This window comes from Mauremys reevesii, linkage group 25 (genome assembly GCF_016161935.1).
Source record: "Mauremys reevesii isolate NIE-2019 linkage group 25, ASM1616193v1, whole genome shotgun sequence".
NCBI classification, from domain to species: domain Eukaryota; kingdom Metazoa; phylum Chordata; order Testudines; family Geoemydidae; genus Mauremys; species Mauremys reevesii.
In genome coordinates, this window is record NC_052647.1 from 21,404,875 (window position 1) to 21,415,871 (window position 10,997).

The 10,997-nt window shown below is 64.4% G+C and overlaps 1 protein-coding gene across 2 annotated transcripts; it reads right to left on the reverse strand.

The window, feature by feature from the left end:
- Positions 1–369: 369 nt before the first annotated feature.
- GPR84 (G protein-coupled receptor 84) lies at positions 370–9,975 on the reverse strand. 2 transcript variants are annotated; one of them, XM_039513687.1, is made up of 3 exons: positions 9,823–9,975; positions 4,833–5,001; positions 370–2,028 (listed from the first exon to the last, which is right to left on the reverse strand). In XM_039513687.1, the coding sequence occupies exon 3, from the start codon at positions 1,940–1,942 to the stop codon at positions 776–778; it is 1,167 nt and encodes a 388-aa protein (XP_039369621.1). In that variant the 5' UTR covers positions 1,943–2,028; positions 4,833–5,001; positions 9,823–9,975; the 3' UTR covers positions 370–775. The 2 variants fall into 2 exon arrangements, with proteins under 2 accessions (XP_039369621.1, XP_039369619.1); XM_039513685.1 differs by lacking the exon at positions 4,833–5,001.
- Positions 9,976–10,997: the final 1,022 nt, after the last annotated feature.

Here is a 10,997-nt window from a genome sequence, read left to right on the forward strand (position 1 = left end):
CCCAGCTTGGGCTGCACCCCAGGTCCCTTTGCCAGATCGGCCACATGGTGATGCTGCACCCCGATCGCCCATCCCCCAGGCTGGGCTCACGAGAGAGCTTTAGGCAGCACATAACCAGTTGGAGGCCCAAGGCTGAGGACAGATGGGGGGTGGGGTGGGGGGTATGGCCTTGGGGTGGGTTGGACCTAGAACAAGCCAGGACCCCACTAATATCCCCTCCCCTTCCCCCCCCTCCCCTTGGTGATTGGATCTGCACACAGCCCAGACCTATGGTCGGCCACGGCCCCAGGTCCCCCCACCCCACGGCCGACGGGGGGCTCGTCCGCTGGCTGGGAACAGGCAATGCAGCCGATACTAGATACACAGGGATCCGTTTATTGTGGCAGTGCTAGAAAAATGACAGGGTGTGAATCAGGAACAAACAATAAATAGAGCTGGGACGGCAGGGCCCAGCTGGCCTCCGCCACCTCACTAGGCCAAGGACGGTGGGTAAAGGGACAGTCCACGCTGGCACTCTGCGAAGGCAGCGCTGGCGGCCCACGTGGGGCAGGGCTCAGCACCAACCTGCCCCTGCCACCCCCCCAGAGACGGGGCAGTTCCTCTTGCCACCAGCAGGAGGCACCGGGGCAGGGCAAAGCCACATCTGGCATGAGTCTGTGCTTGGGTCCAACGTCCTCCCCTGGGGCAAGCCAGGATCTGGGGTCCCCCTAGGGGCGGGGCAGCACCACGGCAGCTCCCTGATCCGGGGCAGCCCTGCCCCCCGCCGCCCCAGCCCTCAGAGGCACCGGAGGCGGCGCGAGATGGTGGAGAGCACACGCGTGTAGGCCTCGCGGAACTGGCGGTTCATGGCGGCGTACAGCACCGGGTTGATGCAGCTGTTCAGCCAGGTCAGGTTGGCGGCCACCATGTGCAGCGCCGTGGGCGCCCGGTTCTTGGCGTCAAAGATGTTGAGGAGGAGGAAGGGGATGTAGCTGAGGACGAAGAAGAGGAAGACCACGAAGCACATGCGGGTGACCTTCCGGAACTCCTTGTTGCTGTCCTTGGGCTGGGAGGGCAGGCTTTTGGGCACCGCCGGGGCCTGAGCCGTGGGGGCGGGGACGGGGGCTGGGGTGGGGGCTGGGGCAGGGGCTGAGCCATTTTCCGCGACCAGCGTCTTGGAGGTGTGGCCCTGCTCCGAGATGCTGGAGGGCTGGGAGACGCCCGTGTCCACGCCACTGTCCAGCTCCACAAACTGGCCCGGCGTGGCCGAGCTGGCCCCAGCGACGTAAGCCCCCTTCACGCTGGCCTTCTTCAGCTTGTAGCGGTCCATGGCGTGGGACGCCCCCTTCACCTTGCGGTGGATGAGGAAGTAGAAGATGCCCACGCAGCTGAGGCCCACCACAAAGTAGAAGGCCATCAGGATCGTGGTGTAGGGCCGGCCCCGGATGCGGTGGAAGCTGCAGGTGCAGACCTTGGGAACCAGCACGAAGACGGGCCAGAGCGGGGCGAAGCTGGCGAAGCCGAGGACCCAGGCGCCCAGGGCCACGAGCCCCACGCCCAGGCGGGAGAAGACCCGGTTGAAGAGGGCCGGGTTGGCGATGAGCATGTAGCGGCTGACGGCGATGAGGCAGAGCGTCAGGATGGAGACCGAGTTGGAGACGAAGAGCAGCATGCCGAAGACGCGGCAGAAGCTGGGGCCGGCCCGCCAGTGCAGGTGCAGGTAGGAGTCCACGGAGAAGGGCTGCAGCACGGCGCAGTACAGCAGGTCGGCCAGCGTCAGGTTGACGATGAGCAGGTTGAAGCGGGTCTGCACCTTGGCGTCGGCCGCGAAGGCCAGGAGGGTCAGCACGTTGCCCAGCGTGCCCACCACGGTGACCACCACGCCCCAGGTCACAGCCACGTAGCGGTACCCCACGATGGACGCCTCGTAGCACGAGAAGTTATCCATGGTGACGTTCACCATCGTCTCGGGGAGGGGGAAGGCTGGGTCTCGGGGAGGGGGTCGGGTCCTGGAGCTCGGTCCTGGCCTAGATCCTTGGCTGCTAGGAACTGAAGTAAAAGAAAAGGGGGTCAGGCAAAGCACAGCCCCCTGCCCCAGGAGCCCCACCCTGCATTGCTCCAGCGGAGCCAGAATCAGCCACACATTCAAAGTGTCCTGGGGAGGCACAGACAGGCCGGGTCACCAGGGCTGGGGGCACCACCTGGGCTGAGCCAGCTGGGAAGAGGCAGGAGGACAGGACACCCCTTTGCTCCGTTTGCCAGGCACAGCAAAACCCAGGCCAGGGCATGAGTTAGGGCAGCCGGAGGGCTCCTGCCCCTGCACCCCAGCTGGTTGAGCCCGGCAGCCTTGGGTCTGCGGAGGGTGAGCTGCTCGGCTCAGCTCCAGCTCAAAGGCAGCTGTAAGCAGAGAGGGCTGGGAGAGCAGGGGGAGGGGAGGCAGAGCTGGGGTGGGGGTGGGGAGAGGCAGGATGGAGTGGGGGGCAGGGAGGTCAGAGAAGTGGGGCACAGATCCTCCTATTAAACCATCTGGGGCTGGGAGCCCATCCTGACTCATAGGCATCGGGCCACTAGAAACACAGGGGTCTCTCCTGGCTGCTGTGGGCTGGACTGGCCTCCCCCACGGCTGGGACCCAGACCCCTCCCCAGGGCCCCACCGCCCTGACATGGTTGTATAGTTACAGAGGCAGCACGTCCTAGTGGGAGGCCATGGGGGCTGGGACTCGGGACCAGCTCCATTCCCAGTTCTGCTACTGGCCTGCTGGGTGCCCATGGGCACGTCACATCCCTGCTCCGTGCCTCAGTTTCCCCTTCCCCTTGTGCCTGTTCAGATTGTGAGCTCTGGGGGGAGGGAGTCTCTCTCACTCCATGTCTGTTCAGCGGCTGGCCGGGGAGGCTGTGACGAAGTTGGGGATTTTTGTAGTGCTTTACATGAATAGCGTGTCCGCGCCTCAGTTTCCCTGTATGCTGCATGTTCAACAAGGTGGTGGGAGAGGGTTGTTGTTGGAGAGGATCAGGTGTGACCTCGCCTAGCAGCCGGGACCCCCAGACAACGGCCTGGAGATGGGGAATAACTGGCGACCTGGTGACTAAGAGGATCACCAGTTCTGGCCAGTGGAAGGACAATGGGCTGAGGAGAGAGGACCCCAGTGACCTGACCAGCCAGTTCCAGCCAGAGGGGAGCAAAGGACGGAAGAGAGAGGGCCCCAGCCACCCGTTTACCTGGGACAGAAGACAAAGGACAGGGGAGGAGCTGTTGGCGCTGGGCTGGGAGGAGAGAGCAGCCAGAGCCCACCTGGATGTGGGACAGACCCAGATGTGCTGTGCTGAGGGAGGCCAGGCCTGAGCGTTTCCTGTGCTGCGTTCAGACGCTGAATAAACCCTCCTGTGTTACGCTGGCTGAGAGTCGCTCCGCTCTAGAGACCAGAGGGCATTATTCCCTCTGGGAGCGGAGGCCCCGGGGGTCCAGAGCGAGTGGACTCCCTGAGGGGGCCCAGAGAGCTGCAGTTCCAGGAGGCGGAGGGGCTTATCCCCTGGGAGAGAGTGGCCGCCCTAGAAGGGCTGTCGCACTGAAAGGGGTTCCCCCCCCCAGGGACCGTATGGAGCCGAGAGAGCACAAGTTTCGTGAGTCCGTGACAGAGGCTCCTGTTGTGATGCACCATTTCCCCTCCAGCCGCAGCCCCGGCCCCCAACCTGCCCCGGGAGGGGAGAGCAGGGAGCAGATGCTGGATCCCAGGCAGGCCCGGGCAGGCCCCTGGAATGATGCACCAGCGAGCGCAGGAAGGGAGATCAAACGCGGCCCCATTCTTTCCATCCTGGGCCTAACTGGGGCGTTTCCACGGAAACCGATGTCTCAGATGTCTGCAGAGCAGGTGAGGCCCCACCTGGCTCCCTTGTGAGTTAGGACTGAGCCAGCCCCTTCCCCAGCCCTGGGCATGCCAGGGCGTCGGGGTACCTGGGGGAGCAGCATAACGAGGCCCATCAGCCTGGAGCCAACAGGAATCTGCTCCCCTTTCCCCAGAGGGCATCATTATGTGACCCCCACCGAGCTCATCGCGCCAGGCGCTGCACAGACGCAGCCTGAGACAGTCCCTGCCCCCAGAGCTCAGTCTGAAGAGACACGGGGAAGGGGGCAGGGTCTGTGACCCTCTGGGGAGGGGACATGCTGCCTGGCCCGGGCGGGACTCTGTCTCCCAGCTGACGCGGAGGGCTCAGGGCTGGCGCAGGGCAGGAGACCCCAGCTCTAGTGCAAGCTACTCCAGATCTCGCTCGCTAGCTCTGCAGCCACCGAGACCTGGCCCATTCGCCCCACCGGGGCCCACGGGCTCGAGTCCAGAGGGCAGAGCCCTGGCTCTGTGGCAGGGGCGTGGTCCCAAGAAGGATTCAGTGAGCAGCAGGGACTGGTAACAAGGCTCCCCGCTCCGTAGGAACAGCCCCACGGAGCCCAGAGCCGCGTGCGAAAGGCAACAGAGCACTGCCCCTTCCCCCAAGCCCAATGAGCCGCAAGGAGCCGAGGACTCTGTCAATCAAGCGAAAGGCCCAGGAGACCGGCCAGCCCCTCTCCCGCCCACGGACCCTGTTTCCCAGCCACCCCCTAGCCTGCCATCAAACCCTGCGCCTGCCCTGCCTGCGCCACCCTCCCTCGCCCCGGGCACAGTGCCGGCTCTGGCTGTGAGAGTTCCCCCAGCAGGGTGGTCCCTGACCCAGCCCCTCACAGATCTGATCAGCGCCAATAGTGGCTGCACACCGCCCCCTGCTGGACAACCCGGAGCCACAGGGGCTGCACTGCGGTGAGCCCAGCTCCCCATGGCTAGGTGCAGACCATCCGGGAGGGTCAAAACCCAAGAGCGACTTACCGAGCCGAGGGGCAGATGTGCCCAGCTGTGCTTGGAGCGATCTGCCGGCACAGCCTGGCTGGCTGGCTATTTATGGGCTTCACGCCCCGGAGCAAGAGAGAAAAGCCCCGAGTTGCCAAAGCCTGTGAGGCAACTTCCTCCTTCCTGGGTGCAGGCGTGAGCAGCGGGGCTGTTTGGAGAGAGGAGATTTAACGCAGTCGCTGAGGTTGGGGGTGGAGGCGTCAATCACAGCTGAACACACAGGGCTGCCAAGAACACCAGGGCGAGCACACGGTGTTGGGTCGGGGGCTGCATGTTCCCTGCCAGAAGGGGGCGCCGGGGGCTCAGGGGGGAGGGCTGGTGCTTGCCAGGGGCCGTGGCAGGGGGCAGGGCTGGGCTGGCTACGAAGGGGGTCAGCGCTGAGGCAGCTGCCCGCAGACACCCTGTGGCTCTCCCTGGCTCCTGGCTGCAGGCCTGCGCTGGCAGGGTCCCCACTCGGGGTTACCCTAAGGCCTGGCCTGCCCCAGCAGTCACGCAAGGGCCTGGCAACGAGCCAAAGCCCCAGCCCTCCCTCCCCATGCCAGCCCTTAGCCGAGTGCCAAGCCCCCACGTTAGACTGGCCCACTGCAGCGCCTGCAGGCGACTGCTCAGGGCTCTGCCCCGGAGAGGGAGGGGGTCTGTCTGCTGCGGGGCAGGGCTCCCCTCCTGCGGAGCTCCTTACTGGCCCCCTCCCCAGCCATGGGGCAGCAGGGGGGGGAGTTATTTGAAGCCCTGGCATGGAACTCGTGGGGTGGCCAGGGGGTGCCAGCTGCCCCCCGATTGCTGTCAGCACCTCTTGTGCCCCCTTAGGCCAGGGCTCAGGAGCTGCCGCGGCCCGAGAGCAGATGGGCCAGGCTCCCCCTGGAGCTTCTGCAACTGGCAAGGGGCTCCTGAGATCCCTTCCAGCCCCGATATTCTATGATTCTATCACACACACACACACACACCCGCGTAGGCACCAGCAGCCCCGGTGCTCAGAGCCGGGCTTCCCCTCTGGGGAAGGGAGACCCCATTTCTCCCACCCCCTGCCAAGGAGCCCCAGCCACATGGGTGCCAGACACCACAGTGCCCTGCCGCCAGCAGCCGCCAGTCACACACGTTGGTGGTTAGCGCCAGGCGGGGGCAGCGCAGGCTGCGAGCCCGACTGGTGTGAGTACAAGTTCCGGGGGGTGGGAGGGCTGTTGGATGGTTAGAAGCGAAGATTGGCACCTAGGACACCAGGGTGCCAATCTTAGCAAGAGACGGTCAGGACTCCTGGGTTCTTTTCCCCACTGACCGACCCTCTTCCGTCCCAGCTACCCGGCTGGCTCCCGTGGGCGAGACACAGCAGGCACTCTGCCACTCATGCCAGAGCTCCAAGTGTGGGAGAGGTGCCAGTGAAATAACCCACTCAGCAGCAGGGGAATGGTGCCCAGAGCTATGGTCTAACCATTAGGCTGCCAGCACTTACAGGAAGATTCGACAAGGGCTGTAAGAACCAGTCAGAGACCTGTAGGGGAGAAGGGCGAAGCGCTGGTGCCCCCGGGACTCCCCCGAGGAATGGGAGGGATCCCTGACAGGGAGCTAAGCACCCCTCCACCCCGCCCCCCACTTCCCCTTCCCTTGTGGAGCTGAGCACCCCCTGCCCCCCTACTTCCCCTTCCCTTGTGGAACTGAGCACCCTCCACCCCGCCCTCCACTTCCTCTTACCTTGTGGAACTGAGCACCCTCCACCCCGCCCTCCACTTCCTCTTACCTTGTGGAGCTGAGCACCCCCATCCTGCTCCCACTCCATTTTATTGCCCCACGGGCCATGGCTTGCAGAGCCTCGAGGGAGGTGGCGCTCGGAGCTCATCCACACAGCACAGCGGCCCGTGGTCAAAAGGGACGTTGCAGCAGGAAGGGGCCCTTCTCTGCAGGGTTTGGCGCCGGGGTGACTGGTGATTTCCCAGCATGCACCGGGGTGCTAGCCCACACTCTGCCCCGGGCATGGCTCAAGCTGGGTTTGCCGTAGCTGAGAGCACCCAGACCGCTGCCCCCATCCGTCGGCTGCATGGGGCGCTGCAGGCAGCACGGAAATCCGGCTGGCCACACGCTCCGAGAACCTCCCCCGCTGCTCTCCGCCTGCGGTTTGCCAGAGGCCTGCTGAGTTCTCTTTAGGACTGTTTTTATCCAGCGAAAACTCTTGGGCTCCCAGATGAATTAACGCCAATAAAGCACAGATTTACACAACACGTTAAGCTGCGGAACTGCCTGCCACTGGGGCTCATTGAGACCAAAGTAGCACGGTTCGCAAAAGGGCTCCATGTGGATGCTGTGGACATGCACGTTTACGCCAGAGACTCGGATATAGCCATAAACCCTCGTGTGCCAGACCCAATTTATCCAGGGCCCTCAATCGGCCAGGACCCCTGGGCATGGGCCCTGTTGGCCCAGGGGCTAATCCGCTGCCACTGCCTGCAACGCTGCTGGGGCAGGGCTGCAGCCAGGGCTTTGCTTGATTTATGCTGTTCCTGTTGCTCTATTCTGGCCTTCTGTAGTGCGTCTCTCTGGGGCTGGCCCATGTGAAGGGTAAGCGCCTACTACTGCTGCTAGCTGCTGGCGTTACTCTGCTAGCTTATCAGGGAGCGTGCTGTCCTATGGGGCTGGCTTGGTCCCCACTAGAGACCCGAGCTGGGAGGGTTGTGTCACCGGGGTATCCCTTCACGTGGGCTTTGGAGCACACAAGAGTCTGCTTGGCTGGGGAGATCTGTAAGGCTTTTCTCCAGGCTGTCCCCAGGCAGGGACGTGAGGCTCCCAGGGAGTCGGGGGCCTCCTCTGTGAGGAGCAGCTGGGCCTAGGGGAGCATCCGCAGGGCCCAGCGGAGTCAGCGCTGGATCCGTTGTGGGGCCCGGCCTGAGGCTACACTGGCTTTGTTTTCCATGGGGGCGCCCCTTCTCTGGGGGCACCAGCCCTTTACCGACTCCCCCGCATGGGCAGGAGGCTGGTTCGTCTCCAGACTGTGCCCTTTGCAGAGGGAGCCGGCGTGGGCCTGGCGGGTTGGCCCAGAGTGCCAGGAGGGGCTCGTGTGCTAGGGGGGTGTCTCAGACCCTGGGGAGGCGGCATTTGTTTATTTGCCTTTGAGTTGGCGTGAGGGGGAAACGGAGCAACATAAACAAACCCAGCTCTGCTAAGTGTGTCTGTCCGGCCTAAGCCAAACACATTCCACGGCGTGCGCCACGTGGCTCCGGGCCGAGCGCATCACAGGCCCCGCTCGAGTCCAGCTCCGAGCTGCGCCCCCCCACCCCGCCCTCCGGCTCCGGGCCGAGCGCAGCACGGGCCCCACTCGAGTCCAGCTCCGAGCTGCGCCCCCCACCCTGCCCTCCAGCTCCGGGCCGAGCGCAGCACGGGCCCTGCTCGAGTCCAGCTCCGAGCCGCGCACCCCCACCCTGCCCTCCAGCTCCGGGCCGAGCGTAGCACGGGCCCCACTCGAGTCCAGCTCCGAGCTGCGCCCCCCACCCTGCCCTCCAGCTCCGGGCCGAGCTTAGCACGGGCCCCACTCGAGTCCAGCCCTGAGCCGCCCCACCCTGCCCCCCAGCTCCGGGCCGAGCGCAGCACGGGCCCTGCTTGAGTCCAGCTCCGAGCTGCTCCCCCCACCCCGTCCCCCAGCTCCGGGCCGAGCACAGCACGGGCCCCCGCTTGAGTCCAGCTCCGAGCCCCCCCTCCCCCGCCACCACAGGGCCGAGCGCAGCACAGTCCCCGCCCAAATCCAGCTCCGAGCCCCCCAGAGCCCCCTGTGGGGCCAAGCACAGCACACGCCCCTCCCAAGTGCGGCTCCGAGCCCCCCTCAGGCCTCCCACGTGGCACCGGGCCGAGCGCAGCACCAGCCTTGCCAACATCCTGCTCCGAGCCCCTGCCCCAGCCCCACCCCACGGCTGCTCAGTGTAATAAGTGTTTTCACTCCCTTCCCCCAAACAGCCCCGGCTCCCCCAAGCTACAGCCCGGAAAAGGACAAGCTGAGATTGCTGGCAGTGGTGGCAAGGCCCTTGGGGTGACCACGCAAAGGCCTGGCCAATAAGAGCAGCCCCTAGCCCCTCCCTATGCCCCATCTGCCCCCAGGCTGTGCTCCGAGCTGCCCCTACCCCACCTCACACTGCTTCTGCCCCATGCCTAGCTATGGTGGAGGGGACTTGCCCAGCCGCAGGCTGAGATAAGAGGCGGGAGGCAGCCTCTGGTCCCTGAGAGCGGTTCCTATCTGATGGCCACTCAGCAGCAAGGGATGGGGGGGCGGGGGGAGGGCTCAGGCCAGTTCCGAGCCACCAGGGCACCAGGGCAGGTCCCGGGACCTGGCATGCAGAGATGCCAGGAGTGGGTGGGCTGCCAAGGCTCTCTGGCGATGGCCCTAGTGACGGGCCGAGCTGGGAATCCCGCCGTGGGTTCGTCCCAGATCGGAACCAGCACGTTGGCGCTAGTAGAAGCGATTGGTTTTGATACCATCAAACTGTTAGCGCAGGAACCAGGGACCGGCCGCTCCCTGGGCAGGACACGCTGCCCACGGAGATCAGGGACTCTTCTCACATTTCTACGGGTAACGTCTCGGCTAATGAATCCGATCGTCCGGCGTGTGACAGCCAGGACTCCCCAGGGCCCCCACCCAGTCAGAGCTCCATGTTAGCCCAGCCCTCCGAGTGGTGTCTCCGCAGCCGGCTAGGGGTGAGCCGCTCCTCGCCTAGGGCTGTCAGCCTCATTTCCCCTCCGGCCTCGACCGTCAGCTGAATCTCAGGTTGTGGCCAGTGTTTCACATCCCCGAGCCGAGCTCGCAAGCCCACAGGAAGAACACTCCTGTGGTTAGGGCTGGAAATCAGGGGACCTGGGCTCTATTTCTGTCTGTGTCACATGCTTCCTGCATGACCCCTGTCCAGTGACCTCGCACCAGGCCTGGCTGACAGCGAGCAGCGGTGCCCAGATGCTACAGCGATGGGCCACAGGACAGCCTACAATGAGCAGCACTCACCAACCAGCTGGGGCATTTGCCGCCGATGGCAGCATGGGTGCCCCCCGCAGGTGCTGCCTAGGAAAGCACGTCCGGTCCCAGCGCTGGGCCCTCCTCTCTCTGCCTCCCAGCGCGGGGCTCAGACGACCCCACGGCAGGCACGGTGCTGTGGCGGCTGTTCGCACCAATCTCAGCCAGCGGGGAGGGGTGCGGGGTTGTGGGGGAGGGGACAGGTTCTGGCAGAACTGGAAAAACCACCCCGTGGCCTTGCCGTGCCCAGCTCGGTTCTAGGTTTAATTGGAACCCGGGGCACCTCCCAGCTCTGAGCCCTGCCCGGCCCCTGGCAAGTGGGGCTGGGACCAGGCACTTCCCGGAGGGTGAGCTGGCTTTATTGCCTCTTTATGGGACAGAGGCCCCGGTTGTGGCTTTTTTATTTGCTTGGGCTTTTCACCCAATAAATCCAGCTCCTTGTTTTCCCACGACTGTCTGGGGCGGCTGGCGAACGGACGGGGTTCTGGCCCTGGGGCAGCAGGAGCCAGGGTGGGCAGGTTTCACTCAGCCTCAGCCCTTCTGCTCCATTCGGGGGCTGTGTGGGGTCGGCTGTGATTTAACTCAAACGCCCAGTGCACAGTGGGAGAAAAGATCTCTGTGATAAAGTCACCGAAGGGTGGGGCGTGCCACGGGCCTTCATCACAGGGCCTGCCTCAGAGCTCCTGCCCGAGCAGGGTCTGAGTCATTGCTAGTGTTCAATGCGGGCAGGAAAGGAGAGTCGCGTGGGAAAAACACCCAGGCCTGGCAGCATCGACTAGTGCAGGGGTAGCCGCAGAGTGCGACCCCCAACTCTTGCTGGGGCCGCACTGACAATTTTTCCTGAAATATTGAATTAACTTTAGGAAAAACAAATAAATATCCACAGATACGTCCCTGGCTCTGGCTCTGCCTCCCACGGCACTTCAGCAGGGCCCGTGCTGGGGAAGGTGGGCCAGGAGCGCACCAGACTCCTGCAGCTCCCCAGGGTAATAGAATCATAGAATCTCAGGGTTGGAAGGGACCTCAGGAGGTGTCTAGTTCAACCCCTGTTCAAAGCAGGACCAAACCCAACTAAATCATCCCAGCCAGGGCTTTGTCAAGCCTGACCTTAAAAACCTGTAAGGAAGGAGATTCCACTACCTCCCTAGGTAACCCAGTCCAGTGCT